Raw genomic sequence first — 21,363 nt, 5'->3', positions numbered from 1 at the left:
CTTATATTTCTTTATCCATCTACTGCACCGTCTGCTGTAAGGCAGAATGCGACTGGCAGCTTAGTGATTTAAAATCACCCATAAACTTATGATGTGCTGTTCTAATGTGCAAGGGCAGTTGAAATAATAGGTGATTAACTAGAAAACTTTTGTTTCGATTTTGTTAATCATTCCTACCTGATGTGGATGCTTGGTCAGCAATGATCAGTCTGTCTGGCTGTCCGTCTGGCTGTGTCCTAGTACACCCAATGACTTGTCTCCATCTCTCTCAGGGAGGTTCTTACCTCTTGGAACTCCTGCTTGTTTTATAGCCTCTTACCCCAGTGCTGGGACGTGTAGGGTTTACACGATGAGGGGATGACAGACCTAAAAATACTACAAAGCAGCTGATAGAGACCAATGACACAACTTTCCACGAGGGCTCTGAGAAGGGTGGAGTATGGTAAGGTGACGCAGGGGTGAATAAGGCAAATGTTGGGAACCCTGGTAGTTGCTTGTGTGTGTGTGTGTGTGTGTGTGTACAATATGTGTTTGTGTACTGTAGATCTGTGTGTGTGTGCGTGTAGGGGGCTGCCAGATTTGATGGTTAGTGTAGTTGGATTAAGCATTAGACTTGCATAAGTGGCAATATTCAATCTTAGTTAGACTTCATGTTTGCAAAAAAGCGATAACCACAATGGGCCTGCGACATTTCAATGTTTCAAAGGTAACAATGACACAATAACCTTGCCCCTCCCCAGCCTCCCCAAACACTGACATGACCAGCATGCAAGTTCAGAAACAACTGTGACTGGTTGAAACGACCCCCCCCCCCCCTCCCACTGGTCTTTCTACCTGAAGGCCATGCCTGACTGAACCTCTGATGTAACCCACAGCCTCTCAGACACATCTACCCACATGCGTTGCTCCCTCCACTCCATAACTTACAACTAGGGCTGTTTGAAAACTCTCCTCATCATCAATTTCCGATCAGGTTCAGCCTGAGATGAAGACTGAGAAGGCAGACAGAGAGCAAGATAAAGTCAAGGTGAATGTCTTCGCTGAAGGTAAGAGTTTTGACATGCATGATATTTAGTCCTCTCTGGCAATATATATTTGTAAATGTTTGCTGTGAGTTGGATTTATGATGAGATTTTTAAGAGGCTGGTATGGAGTAGTCGCAATAACCTTCATCTTATCATCGGGTCAGCTTTTCCCTGAAGCAAGATAGTGTGCGTCAGGGGGCACAACAAGTTCAATACCCTGCACCTTTACCTCCAAGCTCTTTTCAAATATTGAATCAATTCAATATTAAAGCATACAAATTAAAGTTTCATACATTGCTCTGCAACAAAAAAATAAGTACATACAAATATACATGATGATGGGTGAAATGATTGGTAGTCTCCTCTTTCCCAGTGCTCTGTGCTAGAAGCAAATGTTTTATTGTTCCACTTAGTCAAAATGTTCCTAATCTCTTTTCTGGTTTGTTTTTTTACTTATGATGGGGGTAAGGTTTATGAGTTCTGCTTTATGTCTTAAAATTCAATGGTTGACTGGAGGGCAGGAAGTAAGTTTATACAGAGCTTTATTCTGCTTTCAGTTAGACATTCACAGCTGCCAAGTCACTTATTTCTGCCTTCACAATTGTAAATTGAAAGAATGGTTCATGATGACATACTACATGATTGATTTGCAAAGAAGTGCGTTTCACCTTTACGTATTTTACTTTATACTATATGTTTTAAAATATGCTTTGCAGACTATTTGAATTTGTTATTTTTTTGTATTCATGTATTGCCTTTGTGTTTGCTAACCCTTCCTAGGATAAACAATTGATTTGACTATAGTATTAGAGGGAAAGGCACTGCATGGGTGAGTGTGAGGCCAAACAAACACAAAGCCTCAGTTCAAGGACAACCATTCTCTTCTCACATGGGTCCACTGCCAGTTGTTGACAAGCTGGTGTGGTAATAATCTATGTAAATTGCATTGTTTTCACTGTTCTGTCAGTTTAACACAATTTCATTTTCTTGGATTAAAGCAAACCGAGTAACAACTCTGGGCCATGTTACTGGAGTTGGGTTAAATGAGGGTACTGTGTGCAGCCATGCAAGATATGAGCAGACAAGCTGTTTTAATTGGAGTCATGAATGGACCATTTGCCTGTTAAGCTTGAGGCAGATCAGTTTCACTGTATGGCCATTCTCTGTAAGCCCATCAGAGGGAGCTGTTTGAGAGTAAATTCATCCTCATTTCCAGTTAATTTGACTAAACAGTAATCATGCAGCTCAATGTTACCCAGCCTAGGGTTGAATATCACCGTGTGTTTTGATGACATGTACTTGAAGCAGGTATGTGCCATGCCTATATGGTCACAATGTATGCTTCATGTTTTGACTACCCGCAATGTTTGGGGCTATCTCGTTGTTATGATCAGTGACCTATGCACTTTTGTAAAGCTCTCTTTTGGAAGTCGCTTTGGATAAAAGCGTCTGCTAAATGCGTACATTTATATGGTCCTGTGCAGACACTTCATCATTGGTTCAACATCCTTTTGAAAAAGTTTGTTTTCTTCATGAGTGCATTACAAATGGCAATGCAAGGAGAGGAAAAAGCTTTGAAGCTTTAATTAACTTCACTTTGCTTTTTAATTGGAGTCAGAGTTCTTTACATACAACTCCTGTGACAGAAAGTTTAAGTTAGTAAATTGCAAAGATCATTAATTATTGCTTAACTCCACTTGTGGTTTTAATATATATAAACTAAAATATAAACTGTGGCCTTCTGCAGGTGCACTTCTCTGAGTACCTCTCAGATTTGCCTTCTGGCTTTAGCCAGGAGCAAACTAGTCATGGGAGGGACTAGAAGATACCCATGTGTAGCCCAGCTAGCACAAACAGCTTTACTGTCAAGGGGTCTGTTTGATTTTGTTCACATATACCGGAGTGCAGGCTGCTTTGTACAGCCTGAAATTAAAATTTACTGAGAGCCCTTAAGGTTTGTTGTAGAACAGCCTTTGATGTCAATAAATAAAAGGCAATATAGTTTTACGAGGCTTGTAACCTCCATGAAAATAACAAGCAGGTACGCCAGGAGTAATTACACCAGGCTGAGGGAAATGCAGTGGAATGCTTAAGTCTACATGGAGAGAACCTACAGGTTTATTCAAAAAGAGGGACTTTTCTGTGAATATAAGTTTCACAAACACATCAGTCAGCCAAGAATAAACTTCAGCAAGGCTTTCTCACAAAAGTTCAATAATTTGGTGCCAGTATCTGTCATTTGCCGTCAAATTAAAATGATTGGTGGGATGTTAATGGTGCACTCAAACGCGGATGAGGAATAGGTATTCCTAAACAAAACATAAAATGGTTTCATTCAAATGTCAGTATAAATAGTGAAAAAGGAACATAAAACGTGACTTCAATCAAACAGGCCATGGTGACCATCCACTTTCCATAAAACATGGCCTGAATTCATGCATCAGATTTTTTAAAAGGTGATGCACATATCTTTTAAGTGTTGAAAGGATACCGCATAATGCTCCAGTAGTAATCACATCGTGTCCATGTTTGAACATCAAATTAAGTTTAGACTTCAGAGCTTTTGGTATCCAAGACCTTTCAATCAGTTTAATAATCATGAACCAGATACCTGATGATGCACATACAGTTCATGAAACAATGGATTCACTTGTGTCCATTAAGATACACAAACAAAGTGTCACGGGACCCATACTGTTTCTAGCATGGTTTCTAGTGCTACACAGTAGAATAGGAGAACACACCCAGCAGAGGCAGGCCCAGCCTGGCCTATCCCCTTCCTCTTTTCTCTGTGCCTCCTCCCCCCTGTCCCTCCTCCTTCCCCATGTGCTAGGGAGCTTCTGGGAGGTGATCCTACCTCACGGGTTAGACTGACTGGGAGCTCCAGTGTAGACTGGGGGTAACAGTGAGTACAGAGTAGGTCACCCCTGAAGAACTTGACCTTAATGATGGGTTGAAAAACAACACTTGAAAAACTTTTAGATCATGGAAGCCAAGAGGGTCCTCCATTTTGTGCCATCTGGTAAGTTCCCCCCGGCAACCTCACATGCAACCTGACACACCTTGTGCCAAACATGCACATGCTACAGCCATGTGTATGATTTCTCTGTCGCTAGCAGTGGAAGGTTAGGTTTAGGGTTACCCTAACCCTAACCCCAGCATGGCCAACAAGTTATACAAATTATACAAGTTCTGTAAATAGTTTTTGACTAACTTGTTTTTACAGTTGTTTAAGAATGCCTGTCATTGAGCTGTTGGTACATGTACAGCCCTGGCCAGGATGTACAATCTGGGACATGGTATGATTTGATATTTTACCATTCTGTAGCTAGGTATTAAAACCATTAATTCCGAACAGATTGCTTTATTGCCAGGCAAACTGAAAAGTTGGAAAGCAAAGGGTACAGGTCAATATTTGCAGTTCAGCAGTAAACGGAACGCTTGCCGGCCTGGTGAGATAGTGAGGCGGTAGCCTGTTATCCTTGTGGAGTGTTCCTTTTGTTTGCTTCTGTCACTCTGGCTGTCCATAGGAGAACATGAGATTGCACAGAAGCAAACCAAACAGCTCAAACTCCTTGGAGTTGTTATTTATTTGGTGCCAACTTTTTTATTTATTTTTTTTACTACTTTTTTCTATACAGAGGTTAGTGTTGTGTTGAATTTATGAATTTAAAATTTCACCGTTCATCACAACAGGGTTTAGTCACCTCACCAACTGCAAGTCTCAATCTGTTCCTTTCTGATCTATCAAAGTGTTCAAGCCCCAGCTCCCTGTCTCTAACAGCCAGATGGTTGTGTGGGCAGTATGTGTGTGGGGCAGACTGTACATACGGTGTGCAGGGACACCATGCTAAGAACATGTAATAGAGGTAGGGTATTGGTAGGCCTTGTTCTGATGCTCTTTGTATTGCGAGAGTCTGTTGGTGGTTCTGCTTGTTTCTGGGCCATGAACTGTTTGAGGGTTTAATGCTTGTAATGGGTTAACCTACCCTTGCTGAATTTTCTCAGCAAAGGATTAAGTAGATTACCACATTTTTCATCTGGATAATCTTGAAAATGTTAAAGTTCTTCCCTCTAACCTCGGCCATTACATTCAATTGAGTCTGAATATGTATGATAATACAATTACCATGACATTGGTAATACAATTTACAACAGTCATACAAGGACTGTGATACCACTAATTGGGGAATTTTCTTTGTCACTGTCCACATCTCAAAATCCCTGAATTAAAACAACATGTTCAGGCTTACAAAGTGTATTTAATCCACTTATAACTGAACATTAGCAGGGTTCTGTCTCTGAAAGACTGTCTTCAAGGGGATTATCTATCAATGCCGTGCCGGATCACAAAGTCAGAAACGGTTGGTGTATACTGCTAGTCAACAGTGAAAAAAGACTACAGTCAGTGCCCCATCATTTCATTATACTCTGGGGTTAAGGATGATGCACGACACACATTTTGTATGGTGTGTGTGAAGCTTTGCATTACAATTGGCCCAGAGCAGTGGTCCAGAAATGTGTCAAAAGGTTATGTTCAATATGATGTGGTTGTGTTAATATGCTGCTTTTCTGAGTAATAGTTGTGATGAATAGCTGATGATTACAGCAAAATATGTTTATTTTATGTTACCCAAGGCTATGGCCTTGCAGAAACGAGGATAACGTTTGGTAGAGAAAACAGACAAGAATCAAACAGTTGATGCCGTCAAGGAAATTCTCAGCAGATTTGATGATCTGTCATAGCATTGCATATCCCAAGCATACTATTCATTTTCTTCATTAGTGGAGTCTATTCAACTGCATTCACGATGCAAACCACAAAAATTCACCACTACGCTGCCTTCAGAATCCTGAATTCCTGAATCCGAAATAAACAAGTTACCTAACATAAAAAGCCTGGCAATGACTTAAAAATACTTGAAAACAAAATATTTATACACCAACAGTGTTCAGTTATCGCATAAACACATATTATTGTGAGGCACATCTTAAATAGATGAACAATCCAAAGTTCCAAATTTTACGATAGTAACCTGCCGGATAGTGACTATTTCAAGGAGTTCATTGAGATTGAGTTGCCATGTCTCTTGAGGACAGCTTGGGCCTATACTTGGAGCTGCATCCTCGTCATCACCACCAGACAGCCTCATCAGCAAAAGGAAGTCAGCTAGCCCTCTAACAGGAAAGCCACAGGCACATGTTGAGGAGAGGGCTCCCTGGGAAGGGAATTGCATTGAGGTCACATACCAGAGGAATACGAATAAGTGAGGCATAGAATAGAGCGAAGCACTGCAACGAACAGCATAAAAGTTGCCTCAGCGTTGCTGACGTCCAGTGCATCTGATGCAGTTTTGAGATCAGACACTTTCAGTTGTCCAATGACAGACTATCGCTATGGAAAAAAGAAATCCTAAAGTTTGCAGGTCTATCTTTCCCTCTCTTCACTTGTCTCACAGAGCTGGTTGCCAGCTGTGAGACTCCCCATCACCGAGGTGAAAGGCTATATATTGAGGAGGCATGGGAATGTTCTCTTTAATCTGCTCTGAGATATAGCCCTGTTATAACCTGGGCCGTGAAGACTCGCTCTCTGCCAGGGAAGGAGAGATCCCCTGCTATGTTTCTGTCTCAGATACCTGACTACACAAGCAAACACTAGGGTTGGTTACTGTAGTTTCTATTTCACTGAAAACTCAATCCATGCGTGTCTTTGAGTTTCAATTTTCTTATTACTTTCAATGGGACAATCCTAACAGTCATTGCAGATCTCCTCAAGGATGCTGTCTCCCTCACACCTGGTGGTTCCTCAACCTTCTAAACTCAGAATCTGATTTAGCCCTGACAGCAACGTCAGATGTTAGATGTTAATTTGATTTCCGCTTCACCTCAGGCTTAGAGTGGTTCTAGCCCCCTCTGTCCTATGAGCACTATTTGAAATGATTCCCCCTGCAGTTATTCACCTTTCCAAAACTGACTCTGGACCCACTCTTCTGTTTCCACAGAGGCTCCTGCCACTGGGAGGTCTAAGAATGGATATGTTTTCCAAGAGATGGGTGAGTATATGGGATCCATATTCAATAGTGCCTTTTATTCCCTCTGTTCAACATTGCTTGCTTGGTGTCATGACACCTCATAACAGCATGCTAAGACCCTAAATGTTATTTTTCTAAGGACATGTTAAGTAGATAACATTTATTTACAAAGATAATGAAACATGCTTTTACATACTATCTGTATATGAGATGTTGTTAAAAACCAGACTAGATATTCCGAGATGTTCAGTTTAAAACTGAGAAGCTAATAATTCTGTCCACTGAGGTTACTTAAGCTAATCCTTAATTTCATGTGCCATTGAACCCGACCCTTTAACATGGTAATGGAGAGTAAATAATGAGGTTGTGATGGATTAGTCGATGGAGCGATGAGCGTATAGTCATACATCATGTTCGCAGCTGTAAATCAAAAAAAGCTAATTACTGAATTGGACAACAATGTTGTTTATAGATGCATTCTCGATTTTCTTTCTTTTTTCCTTTTCCCCTCATAAAACATGCTATCAAGCAGCCATATTTCTCTTCTATACGATAAAGGAATTTACGAGGAGCTGCTATTGTTATATTGCAGCGAGTCTGGTTTGAGTGGGATACTTTATTAAAGCCTCAGTGTTGTGTAGTCCTCAACAGATGGCGAGGTGCTTGGAGGGTGGGGCGATAAACTTGTACCGTAAATATTGTTGAACCTGGTCCAGTGTGTTAAGTTTGAGGCCAACATTGTATTTAATTCCTATAGAGTAAATGAGACCTTGTGGAAACATTATGACCCCTGACTCCTGCCTACCGGTATGTCCACAGAACTGTCACCTGAGGAGCAGGAAGACTGCGCTGAGGAGAAAGACTCCCCAACTCATAAGGACCACAACGTTGACAGTCAGAATCAGACTGGACCCTCAGGTTAGTGTGTGTTTGTCTGTCTGTATGTCTGTGTGTTCCATTCAGTCAGTAAAAACTCAAAATACATAACTCTTATAGTTTATGCAAGAACAGTAAATATAATTTCTCACATTTTGACTCATGCTAGTAAGTCTAATCAGATGGTTCTTGCCAAGTCTCTTTCAAAGCCCAGAATCAGAGATTGGTAGTTCAAGGACATGGACAGTCTCTCGTGTGTACTTCCATCATCCACCTGGCCTTCAGAACAACCTATTAATAGTGATCCCAAAGAGAAGTGAGCTGCGGGGATTTGGACGGAGATGAAAAGCTGAGCTCAGGAGAGTGAAGTATATGAGTGAAGCTTCCATTCTGATCTCAAAACAATACTGACTCAAAACATTTCATCTGTAGATCCTGACAGCTCTGGGTTTGGGCTCCTGAACACAACAAGAAAAGTAAGCAACTCTCTTTTTGCTACTTTCCTTTCCTTCCTCATAAATCGCAGAAAAATGAAATGGACATCACTTTCGCTACTTTGTCTGAAGTTCAGTCAAAGTTCATCCCATTATGTTTAAGAAAGTTATACTTTCAAATAAGTGAATAACAAGTGCACAGGAATAGTTATATTTTCCCCACTGACAACAGCATCTCTTTTTCCCTCAGTATGTGAAGCCCATGAACTTCCAGGAGGAAGTCCGTGCCCATAGAGACCTGGACGACTTCCTGGCCCAGGCCAGCATCCTATTGGACGAGAAGGCAGCCACACTTGACGAGGTTCTGAGGCACATGCTGAGCCGTGTAACGGAGGAGGAGCACGTAAGCTGTGACATGGATGAGGTCATGAGATCGCTGTTCGCAGACGCCGGGGGGAACGAGGTCAATGGTGAGCAGTAAGCAGCAGCAGGTTCACACTGATAACCAGGAACATAGTTCATCTGGTCTTGTTTGGGTCCAGTTTACTTTCTGCATAGATATTGACAGGATCTGTATGGATGTATAGATTGGATCCGCATGTGGATAGAATCAGCATAGATATAGACAGGGTCTGTACATAAATATAATCTGTATAGATGTAAATAGGATCTGTATATTTGGAGGGTTTGTGTATATATGTAAATCTTCTCGTTATTCCATCTCCCCTCCCCTACAGTTCACCTGTTGACAGAGACCATCCAGGGAGTGAGCGCTACTGCTATGGGTGTCCGATACCAGCAGTCATGGCTCTGTATCCTGTAAGTTACTGGCTCAATGTGGCAATAGAGGGTCGCCTATAACTTATACAATACTGTAATTTCCTTGATTCTTAATACCCAAATAGTTTGACCCTGTCTGTTCATCTGACTGTCTGTCTGCCCCACTACCTTCTGTCTGTCTGTCTGTCTGCCCCACTATCTTCTTGTTTGGTTGGTTGTATGTCTGCTTGCCTGACAACCTCCCTGTCTGTCTGCCTGTCTGTCTGTCTGTCTGTCTGTCCAGCTCCAACGTGCGCAGCCTCCAGAGGCGTCAGGTGTGCATCGCCCGTCTGGAACGCCCGCAGAACTGGGGGGTGACCTGCCGTGAGGCTCGCTACGTCATCCTCATCCTCACTCCACCCAGAACGGTGACCCCTCACGTCCTCCTCTGACCAACCAGATGTGTTACCATGGGTTACCAGTCCCAAAACCAAAGATCTCCCAGAATTATACCTAAACATCCATCAAACACTTTAAAATAACCTAATCATCTTACCTTTTTTGTTGTTGCAGAAAAGCACAAAAACAGCAATTGAGCTGGGAAGGACGTTCGCCACCATGTTCTCAGACATCTCCTTCAGACAGAAGCTTCTGCAAACCAATACCCAGGAGGAGTTCAAACAGGAACTGGTGTACCAGAGGCATCAACTCTCCATCGCCTGTGAGAAACCAGCCATCGAGGATGAAGACATGGGCAGCAACAAACCTCTTCAGGTATCATTATCAACAAGCAATGTTGGCTAACATAGCAAAATACCTGTGTATATTACAATTGTTTGTTAATTGATTCAGAAATTGTGCTTTTGTCACGGTAAGCTAAATCACAGGCTGTGTTTTTTGGGGACCAAGTTTCTCTGATGGTGTTTCTCCACATGTAAAGACCACCCTCTCAGTTCCTGTTCCATCCAGGCATATAAAGAGAAGCTCCACTGAGAAATGTGACTTCAGCCAGATTCTATTACCCACAACAAGACAATGAGGAGCAGCTGGACTTCACATTTAAAATGTCGGCCAAGACTGTTGTAGTTGCCTGGCAGCCTAACAGCATGCGGGCTCTTAAGATGATACAAGTATTTCATTACAGGGAAACATCTCAGCTTAGTGAGGGCAAACACCAAAACAACACTAAAACTCTTGCCCAGAAAAGGAAGGACAATGCTATTGGAAATATCATATTACGTTGTAGATACACAACACAAACACGCCTTAATCTTGAACATTGTACAACCAGGCAGCCATCCTAAACATAGGGATTTTTCTGACAGTATTTGCCCATGTTTTGGGGCTCCCGGTTGAATCCACTGAGGTTCTTCAAAGCCTCTCTCCATCTGACCGGCATACATACCTGTCGTTTAGACTAACGCCTGCCTGTTACTCTCCAGTGCCTAGACTTCTTTAAAGCCGGCAGGGGAATCTATAAGGATCTCCGTCGAAGACTCCCCCTCTACCCCTCAGACTTCACAGACGGTACGTTAAACCATTCTCGAATGATGTTATCAAAAATAAATGTGCCCATTGGTGCAATACATACCTTTTCAATGTTCAGCTGCTACCTCAGTGATGTAACATTCTATATCTTAGTAATTTAAAGTGATAATCTGATTGTTTTCTACAGGTATTGTTGGGAAAGACCGCTCCCTGTTGAAGTACACCACCACTGCCATCTTTCTGTACATTGCCATTCTACTTCCTGCCATAGCCTTTGGTTCTCTGAATGATGAGAGCACTAGGGGAGAGATAGGTATCAAACATTTCTATCAACATTTCTAGTGGGTCATTTCTATCTGGTGACATGTAAAACGAACCAATTGCGTTTTCGGGACAGATGTCCAGAAGACCATCGTTGGCCAGAGCATTGGAGGAGTCATCTACTCTCTGTTTGCTGGCGCTCCTCTCGTCATCCCCCTGACCACTGCACCCCTGGCCATCTTCATAAGCGGTATGCAAAACAGCCAGGATAAGACATTTTAAAGAAAGGTTTCCACATTTCTGAAAATGTGTGCGCGTGTGCATGTGGTTCACTATGAGGATGATGTGGTTTTTGTGTGTGTGTGGTGTGCTGCAGTGGTGAGAGGAATCTGTGATGAATATGATCTGGACTTCCCTGCGTTCTACGCCTGCATCGGCCTGTGGAACAGCCTCTTCCTCATCCTGGGTGGGATCTTCAATGTCAGTCTGCTGATGAAGCTATTCAAACGGTCTGTGGAACACCATCCACTCACACTGAAACACACACTATTTCTAAAGATCACAATATGAGACACCATACTGTGGTACATGCAAAACAAGCATGTCAACATGAACAAGTCCAGTTCTGGTGTGCCAGTAATGTTGGATATTCAATATAATATTGTAATATTATTCTTTTTAGGCATTCAATACTATAACATTTTAATATTTAAGTCTTTCGCTTGTCTGTCTTCAATGTAACCCGACTATAGGTTCAAACTTGCCTATTTTGACTCTCAGTGTGTATGTTTTAGTAATCATTGTATTCACCTCACCTTGAGTTTCCCTGTTTTGTCTTTGTCTGAGGCTGACATTGTCCTGATAAAGCAGGAATGATCACAACACGCTCACTGTGCTTCTTTTCCTGCTAGTTCCACAGAGGAAGTCATTGCACTGTTCATATCCATAGCTTTTGTCGGGGATGCCGTGAAAGGAACTGTCAAAAGTGAGTTGAGCGGTGGAGGTGGATTACATTTACACAACATTGTATTCCAAGCTATGCTTCTTCCAGTGTACCATCTGAGTTTAATGCAGGGGAATGTTTAAACTAGCTGCCTGTCAAATGTCTTGGTAAGTGCAGCTAGCGAATATCCATCATAAAGTCTTTACAGGAGCGCAACAGCTGCCATCAAACAGGCTCTCTTTGGGGCACTGAGGGAACTGACACCCTTATAATGTCCACACGCTGTCGCCATGTTCCTCAGCTCTGTTTACATCTGGAGGGTATTCCTGAAGTATGTCAAGGCTATGTGGGAGGGAGAGTGCCTCCTTCAACCTTGGTCTAATTACAAACGTACTTTAACCAACTCCACATTTGTTTTCCTTCTCAACGCCCCACCCCCCATCCCTTCCTCCTCACTTCAAGTCTTTAAGCACTTCTACCACGATCCTACTCTGGCTACAGCCAACAGCACAGCAGTGCTTCAGCAGATCCAGGAGCTGCTCGAGAAGGCTGCTCACGCTGGTAATGGAACAGGGCCCTTGCTTGGGAATGGTACGGGGCCCCTGGTAGAGCATGTGTCTGTGTTCCTGCCCAAGACCCTGGTGCTGTGTACCAGAGAGAGGCCTGTTCTCTGTCTCCTGCTCATGCTGGGGACTCTGTGGCTGGGGTACGCCCTCTACCTCATTAAGAGGAGGTAGGTTGCCCAACATTGTCTGCCACAGTGTCTTCATTTGTATTCATTTAGCAGATACTTCAATATTTATCCAAAGACAATGTGGTTTTGAGCTCTACTGTAATTGTTTGGATATAGTATGAGCTTTGGTTGACATTTCTCTGGTGGCTTCCTGCACACAGCCCCTATCTGAATGGCAAAGTGAGAGAGGTGGTGTCGGACTGCGCCCTGCCCATCGCTGTACTAGTATGCTCCTTCATCGGCTCCTACCTGTTCCTCGACATAGAACGTAAGAGCCTATTGGTCAAAGCCTTAGACATGACTTAGATGGTGAGGAATAATCACGACTAAAATGAAGGCGTGCCTGTGGATACTAACGACCTCTACTACAGTTCCTGTGTTCAATGTCCACAACGGCCCCGTGTTCAACTTCGCCCCCTTCGACAAGCTGACAGGCTGGAACACGCTCAGTGCTGCGGGCCTGGGCTTCCTCCTCGCCCTGCTCATCTTCATCGACCAGAACATCGTCATCTCTCTCACCCACGTACCTGAACACAAGTAAGGCACTCGCACACTCAGGCCCACTCACATTTCGGGTCGGGATTACTCATAGATATGCTAGTGGAATTTTAATGCTGAGTAGAAATGTGGGAGCAATGTTTGAGGTTTCACCAAGTTTTTCCCAAGTTGAGATTATTACTTGTAGTTCTGAGCGTACTAGAAGCACAGCAAGTGATTATAACTGGTGTCTTTGTCTGTTTGTGTGCACAATTTTGTATGGGTGTGTATATTTGTGTACATGTTTGTTTGAATGTGTGTATCAATGTGTGCGTCTGCTCATGTGTGTGTGTGTCTTTGCCTCCAGGTTGCTGAAGGGAACAACGTTACACTGGGACCTGATGTTGACAGGCTTCATCAACATCCTCATGTCCTGCCTGGGGTTGCCATGGATGCATGCCGCCTTCCCACACTCCTCTCTCCATGCCCGACAGCTCGCCAAAGTAGAGCAGCATGTAGAGAACGGACACCTCTACGAAACGTGAGTACACCACGAACAACCTGATTTCTTCACACACATACATGCAGTTATTTGCTTCAGTCCATCTAAAAAGAAAAGTGACTGTCTCTGTGTCTGGGCCTGCAGCATTGTGAGCGTGAAGGAGACTCGCCTTACTTCTCTGATCGCCAACATCCTGATTGGCCTGTCAGTGTTCATGCTGCCCATTCCCCTGCAGTGGATCCCCAAACCAGTCCTCTACGGTTTGTTCCTCTACATCGCTGCCACCTCCTTAGACGGCAACCAGATGTTTGACCGTATGGCCCTGCTCCTAAAGGAACAGGTGAGACAATCTGACAGCTAAAGACTACTCTGAGGATTTACGTACAGGAAAGGTACCTCGCTACCGGAATGTTCTTTTCAACTGAGTATATTGTAGAATACTTTTGCTTATGGTACCTCTCTCTCTTTCTCTCGCTATTTACCCTTCTCCCCCTCTTTCTCTCTCTCACCTATCTCTGTCTGTCTCTTTCTCCATCTATCTCTTCATCGCTCCCTCTCTCCCTCAGACGTCCTACCCCCCTACCCATTACATCCGCCGGGTGCCCCAGAGGAAGGTGCACTACTTCACCGGGTTGCAGATGATCCAGCTGATTGTCCTGTGTGCCTTTGGGATGTACCCTCTGCCCTACATGAAGATGGTCTTCCCTCTGCTCATGATCCTGCTCATCCCCATCAGGTAGGTCCTCCTCGCCACCAGGGGGCGGAGGAAGCGCACACAGACGGGATGGGCTCTTCTTGGATGTTCTGCTTGGTGTTGGTAGAAATAAATACATAGTGGAAATGTTGCTCAGTACAAGGTCCAGAGCAATGCTGTAATGATCCTCTTTTGTTGAAACAGAACATTGTTTGTCCTCCACAGAAATAACCTGCTGCCAAAGATAATCGAGGCCAAGTATCTTGACATCATGGATGCTCAACACATGTAGAGAAGAGAAGGAAAAACCTGCGAGGACAGATACACGAAGGCACCAACAACCAAATCAGTTTATTCTCTGATGACGTGTTAAAATGCACTAGAATGACACTAGTACAAGAGGGGGTCAAGGTGGGTGCTGAGATTTGTTGGAAGTGAGAATCTCAGGATGTACTACGTTATTATTCCTTATGTCTGCTCTGTTGATTTAAATACTGTACATTCACAATATATATGCGGGTGCTTGTATTTAACATTTAACATATTCGCATATTATTTTGTTCCCTGTCATATTTAATACACAGACACAGATAGTGACTGTTCTTTTCCTTCCTACATATGTGTCAAATATAAATATAATTGTTACACTTGACTTACACTAGAGACAGCAACTCCAAATTATGGAATTGTTTGGTTTATCATTGTTTTAATACTTTGGTCAAATGTGTTCGCCATACATTAGGTCTGGTTTGGCATTTTTGAAAATATGTGTCTGTTCCGCACTCAGTAGTCATGTAAATTGTCCTGGCTGTTCCATGTATTAAAATAGCAACAGAAACATTGATATAGTCAATGTTCTTTTGTTAACGTCTAAGACTGTAAGATGAATACTAAACCCAAAGTAAACCTGAGTGTTAACTGCATTACAGAAACATGATGTGAGTTTTGACCATGGATAAAACCCTTTGATATGGAAAAGCGCTATATAAATAAAATGTATTATTATTCATATTATGGAAGGGCCTCTTGGCTAACTTGTCCAATGTGAAGCTGTTTTGAGAAAAGTTCTTCACCGTTATCCCTCCAGCAGAGGGCAATATAATCATTTACAAACACTTTTAGATTCACCATAGCTGGGGAACCCATTCTTTCTCCACAAACCAATGCATGGGACGTTTTAGAAAAATAAGCTACCTTTATTAAACTCTTCTCTTTCAAAGCCATGTATTTTGTGCCAACAATAAACATGAAAACAGACACCCTCAACAGCCAGAAGCAGAACCAATGGATGCAAATGACATTTCATCAGATATTTGTGTTACTTAGGCCGTCAGAATATCACAGCTAGCTCCATCTTTGGGTTACTTTGATTGCAGCAAACAATTCCAACCTGTGCTTGGTAAACTAACTGTCAGCAGGTGTGCCCACAAACAGAGCTAGGATTCCATTTCCACTGCAACTTGCAGCCCCCATCTGTGTGTGTGATGCCTCAGTGCACCACGATCACACCAGCGCCAGCACAACTCCCTGTGCTGTGATTACTGCAGTATGTTTGAAGTTATTTGATATTGAATAATGTTTGTTCAGTAGGTTGTTGGAACCTATTCAATCTGTAGCTCTCTGTGTAGGGTACTGGGAATCAGTGGACGTCTCTACAAATGCCTCTCAAATTGTGGACAATGAATGGATGTCAACAAACTCACATACAGAGTGAATAACAGGAAAAAATGACACACAGACTAAGAGCAGCAGTAGAAGTTGATGACACTTATAATAAATGTTCAAGTAGGGTATTTCAGATGTACCAAAGGATCCATAAAAGACCCTAAACAATTATAAACAAGAGCAGTTCCCAGTAATGGACTAGACTAGGCAGGCACCATGTGAAAGCCTTGTTTGAAAAACATCCCAAAACTGATTTTAGAATATCTTTCTAGAAGTCCCTTCCTTCCTACCATAATGTGCCTGCTACTCACCCTGGAACATCATCCCTGTGATTGCCAGAGAGTGTGTTCTCGGTAGTAATGAACCTCCAATAGAACAGATTATAATAGCCTTTCTGGGTCTGTATCTGCAAAGTTTGGCATGTTCTACTCCATTGAACACAGATAATGATGAGTCAATGTGGCACAGAATACTTACAGAACAGCTGAACCCTCATCTAGATGAGACCCTTATGATTGAGTTTCATTTACATGGGACCTGAAATCATAATATGTGTCTGCCACAGCAAGCAACAACTTTGCCTTGTTATTTCACAACCTATACATACTGTATATATATATAGAAATATATTAATTTTGCATGTAGTACTTTACAAACAAGGGACCAAAAACAAGAATACTTTGAGGTAAGAGAGGGGTTGGAAATTTAAAGTGGTCCATTGACCCTGATAACCTCCTTATGTAAAAAAGAGTTATAACAGACTTGGCCAATGAATGACTCAGAAAAATGGAGTGTCCCGCCCTCGTAGCAGAGAAGCAGCCAATCCCAGGGCTCCTTCGGGATGGCGGCCGTCTTCAGGAACCCCTCCAGAGGGCTGAAGTCTCCCACGGAGCTCTGCAGAGACAGGCTCAGATCAGCGCCTCATGAGCCGGAGTTCTCTTGTCAGCAAAACAGAACCACTGGCCTCTCTGCCCCTCCCTCTGTGTGTCTCGCAGGTCCCGTATGTCCCCGCCCTCCCCCTCCCCCCGTCCTCTGAGGGTCTGCTCCGTCCTCCGTCCTCCTGAGACGTCCCCAGCAGCTCTATGTGCTCTTGATACCCTGGAAGCCACAGAAGCTCCAGCGTTTCTCCAGGCTGGCTCCCACCCCGGTCAGCTCCTGTCTGAAGGTGCAGGGCAGCCGAGACAGCAGAGCCTCCACCTCTGGAGGGTGGATCTGCAACACACAGCCGCAACAGGAAAGCTTTATGTGCGTGTGTTTGTGTGCATGCATGCGCGTGTGCGTAAACCAGACCAGTTTTGGCAAGCAAAGAGAGGTCTCAATTATCTGGAAAAAGAATACTGTCCCAGAATCACTCCGTACTTGTCCTCCTGGTTATGGGGGAGCCAGAGAGAGGGGTCTCATTCTGTCTCATCTCTGGGCCTCAGTTTGTGAGGCAGTGAGATGGTACAGGATTATCTGAGGGAGCAGCTCTGGAAGCCTCCAGAAGGAAAACTGGCAGAGGCCCCTCAAGGGGCAGAAGAGATGGGTGTTTTAGCAAAGCTTCGCAATAAATGAAACCTATCTGGCAAGGCTGAAAAATCCAGCTCAAACACGTCTCCGAGTGCCAGGGGAAATCAGATTGACACCCTCCCTCAACTGTGGCGGTAGACTGTGAGAGATCCTGCAGTCCTTAATATGGCAGGGAAACTGATGGAGCTGGGTGGCTGAGCAAGCTACAGATAGGTCCACGAGCAGGCCTGCTATGTGTCTGAATAAACAGTGATTCAATCTGCACCAAGGGACCCTGCCAGTGCCAGCAGGCCCAGCCTGAGCAGGGAGACTCTGGCATACATCAGACCCATACATCAGCCCTGTGGGGTGCTACCTCCTAGCTTAGTGTCTGGCCTGACAGGGTGTGGAGTGTCAGTCTGTGCGTGTGCGTATTCATCCATGTGTGTGTGTGTGGTTGAGTGTGTGTGTGCCAAGTCTACCTTGGTGTCCAGACGCTGTAAGTAGGAACAGATGTACTCGATGCTGGCTCCAAACGGGTGGACATGGAGGAACGTTGAGATGATCCCTGGAGAGAGAGAGAGAGAGAGAGAGAGAGAGAGGAACAATGGGTGAGAGAGATGGAGGGAGACGGAGAAAGACACATAGAGACAGAGAGTTATAACCCTAAACGGTCTATGAGAGTGTCGTGCAGCTCTTGAGAACTGGTCTCACTCCGACTCTCATTCCCCCATCTCCACTGTGAAAGACAAACCCCAACAACCGATCCAGGACCACCGCTCTGGAGAACTCCTAAGACTGATATGGAAACGTGTCTGAACGCTTCGAGTGTCGTCGTCCCAAAAATCACCGCTGTGTGGATGACTCTTGTGTTTGAAGGCTCCAGATGAAGAGGAGTGTTTAATGACTGCTTTGATGCTGTTCTCTACATTCCAGCTCTCTCTGCAGAGTACCATGGGCTTTCATCCAGCCCAACAATCCCATCTGCTAGCAGCTCTCTGATATGATGGCCCAGCCGTTATAATCCTCCACCTCTGGACAACAACCACTCTCTGAGCCTCAGGAGGTGCCCAGAACACACACACACACACTCAGGCGTATACACACACACACACACACAGACACACACTGCTAAATGAGACTTTAGAGGGTGAAATGAGCCAGGTGAGACTTCAGAAGAAGAACTCTTGAGCCTTTGATCAGATTGTGTGTCTGTGTGTGTGAATTGTGTGTCTTTGTCTGTTAGTTTGTGTGCGTGTCTGTGTATAATTGGGATTCAAAAGGAAGAATCCTCCCATTGTATTTCCTTCAAAACACATTGTTATATCTTTTTGATTTTGTAACCTTACATTTTAGGAAGAGCCTAGAGATACTTTAAGTCATCTGTTTTCTGTTCAATTCCAACCCTATCTGTATACGTTTTGCAGCGTAAGGGACAAAAGGGAGACACAAAAGTGACCCTTGGTTTCCTGGCTAAATGTGTTCTTTCTGGAAACAAAGTCCTTTTTTAACTTCTGTTGTGCTTACTCGAGCACAGCTTCAGACAACACATCACACCGAGTGGTTCTGACAGAACTAATTCCCAGAATCCTCTGGGCCAGACTCTTCTTCACTGAGCCACCAGACGTGGGCGGTCACAGGCTCAGCGGCCCATTGGTTACCTAACTATCTGTGGGCCAATCTCACGCTTATTCTGCTGAGAGAGACAGAGGAGGCATCCAGTCCATTCTTTGCGATGTAGGCAGCAGACGTGAACAAAAACTGTCTAACAAGCACACACACATGCTAGTCTGAATGCTGCCATTTGGCATCTTCTCTCATCACAAAGTCTCCAACATTTGTGGATCCACAAGTTTTTTTTTTCTAAACTTTGTATTTTCCTTTGTTTTATGTCATTTCTTTTTTCTGCAGAGGTGTGTCCAAAGATTGAAAACAGGTCTACAAAAAGAATATATATTTCATTGTACACTGAATCCAGGGCCTTCATTTTGGGGGTAGGTATAGCTCAGTGGTCGAGCATTTGACTGCTTTGAATAAAAACATAGTCCTCAGGGACCTCCTGCCCTGCATGTTCTAGATGTTTCCCTGCTCCCCTACACCTGATTCAAAGGAATGGGATGTGATCAAGCTCAGCAGATGCCTGATGACAGCATATTCATTCATTTGGTTTATTTGAAGAGGGAAACATCTCAAACATGCAGGGCAGGTGGTCCTTTGCGGACCAGGGTAGAGACAGGCTGCACTAAATGACAACAATATGAATCTGGCTCTCTTCTGTACGTAATGTCCTATACTAATGTGTGAGTGGAGTGGTGTGGACGTACCAACTAGCAGGGCCTCTCTCTCAGACTGGACAGGACTGGACAAGCTCCTCTCTGGTGCACCCTCCTTCTCCTGACTGCAGGACACCACCGACGGCACTGGGGAATCCTTGACACACACACACACACACATCGCAGGTACATACATACATACATACATAACAAACACATGCAAACCGATCCACACACAAACAAAATATCACTTCAATGTCAGGCAACATGCACATCACACATGGGCACAAATACATTGATACTGCTGACTTTGAGTTGAAGCTGTTTGATCCAAAACAAAGAACAAGATCAGAGACATGAATGACTGGAATAACCGTTTGAATAATCGCTTGAATATGAACTTTCACATCAGAGGTACAGATGACATAGACAAGGGTGCACTAAAAACGCCAGAGAAGAGAGAGAGAGAGAGAGAGAGAGAGAGAGAGAGAGAGAGAGAGAGAGAGAGAGAGAGAGAGGGAGAGAGGGAGAGAGGGAGAGAGAGAGAGAGAGAGAGAGAGAGAGAGAGAGAGAGAGAGAGAGAGAGAGAGAGAGAGAGAGAGAGGCAAGAGATAAAAAGGGAGATAATTCACAAATGGTAGTGCAGGGATGGAATTCAAACAGAGGAGAGAAGAGAGAGAAGGAGGAGCGAGGGTGTTGGTAATGCTAATGAGCAAGCTGTTGTTTACTGTAGACCGACAGAGAGGATGTGGGGTGGTCAACAGGGATGTGTGTTGTTGTGCTCACTCTCTCCCTAAGTGTGTGGGCGCTGCCCTGGTAAACCCCTCGCCTGTAGTGTTTCTCCCAAGATAACACTCCCAACTCATTACTGTGTGTGTGTGTGTGTGGGGGGGGTTGGGGGGGGTCCTTGATTTCTTAACCTCTTTGTGTCAGGGTGATTTATCCTGCGACAAATAAAGTCCCCTGTTCTGGGTTGGCCTGTAATGATCTGTCATGTCACTGGAAGAGGTTAGAGGAGAGGAGGAGGAGATGAGAGGAGGAGGGGATGAGAGGAGGAGGGGATGAGAAAGGGGTAATGTGGAGAACAGGATGGGAGGGTACGGAGACGATGGAAAGAGAGATGAGTGAAGATAATGAGAGCAGGAAAGTGACGGAATTGGGTAAAGAGGAGAGTGAGCATGAGTGAGAGTTAGACAGGAAGAGGGGAGAGAGAGAGACACTCCAAACAGAAGGATGGGGAGGCCACAGACCACTTCCACTTACACTGGTTTGATTAGCACTCTCCTCGCTCCCTCTGTCATCTCTCTGTGACGTCTCCAGCTACAGTCAATTAGAAAAATGAGAGGAGCCGTCAATGAGAAACACGTCACACCCTAATGCATCCAGACACACGCACACAAACATACACACAACACTTTCCTGCAAGTTAAAAAAAGGCAAAAGGGTGACGGACACTAAAGGATGTTTTCGATGACAAGGCACTCTCCCTTTCTCTCTCTCCCTCTCCCTTTCTCTCCCAGGCTGCTAGAGTGGTTGTAGAGGCAGAGGTGCAGGGGAGAATGGAGTGTGATGAATGTTGTTCTGCATTAATGAGCTGAGATGATAATACCTAGGGAAGTTGTGGTGACATCCAGGACAATGGGGGGAGGGGGGGACAACATCCCACAGAACACATGCACACACACACACATGCACACACACAAACAAATTTAG

At 44.1% G+C, this 21,363-nt stretch overlaps 2 protein-coding genes across 3 annotated transcripts in view; one reads left to right on the top strand and one right to left on the bottom strand.

The window, feature by feature from the left end:
• Positions 1 to 3,871: 3,871 nt before the first annotated feature.
• Positions 3,872 to 15,238, top strand: LOC146302559 (solute carrier family 4 member 11-like). Its single transcript, XM_084692205.1, has 20 exons — positions 3,872 to 4,047; positions 7,028 to 7,078; positions 7,877 to 7,975; positions 8,366 to 8,409; positions 8,618 to 8,837; positions 9,105 to 9,186; positions 9,431 to 9,554; positions 9,700 to 9,900; positions 10,569 to 10,653; positions 10,802 to 10,927; positions 11,012 to 11,125; positions 11,252 to 11,384; positions 11,787 to 11,860; positions 12,281 to 12,551; positions 12,713 to 12,819; positions 12,923 to 13,088; positions 13,396 to 13,569; positions 13,675 to 13,870; positions 14,097 to 14,266; positions 14,450 to 15,238. Exons 1-20 carry the CDS (start codon positions 4,011 to 4,013, stop codon positions 14,514 to 14,516), a joined length of 2,541 nt encoding a protein of 846 aa, XP_084548331.1. The 5' UTR covers positions 3,872 to 4,010; the 3' UTR covers positions 14,517 to 15,238.
• A 1,656-nt stretch (positions 15,239 to 16,894) lies between these two features.
• Positions 16,895 to 21,363, bottom strand: part of LOC146302557 (ecto-NOX disulfide-thiol exchanger 2-like) — a 79,438-nt gene continuing 74,969 nt past the window's right edge. Inside the window, exons 12-15 of one of the 2 annotated variants that reach the window (XM_084692206.1) lie at positions 20,914 to 20,970; positions 19,702 to 19,807; positions 17,860 to 17,945; positions 16,895 to 17,101 (exon numbers count right to left, since the gene is read on the bottom strand). In XM_084692206.1, the coding sequence (XP_084548332.1) occupies positions 16,970 to 17,101; positions 17,860 to 17,945; positions 19,702 to 19,807; positions 20,914 to 20,970 (381 nt within the window). In that variant the 3' untranslated portion in view covers positions 16,895 to 16,969. Of the gene's footprint in view, positions 17,102 to 17,859; positions 17,946 to 19,701; positions 19,808 to 20,913; positions 20,971 to 21,363 lie in introns of those variants that run through there. The other variant, XR_014747699.1, reaches the window with a different exon arrangement.

Source organism: Hypomesus nipponensis, chromosome 1 (assembly GCF_054491055.1).
Source record: "Hypomesus nipponensis isolate SF chromosome 1, ASM5449105v1, whole genome shotgun sequence".
Lineage (NCBI taxonomy): Eukaryota > Metazoa > Chordata > Actinopteri > Osmeriformes > Osmeridae > Hypomesus > Hypomesus nipponensis.
The sequence above is the reverse complement of the archived record's forward strand: the minus strand, read 5'-3'. Positions and strand labels throughout refer to the sequence as shown.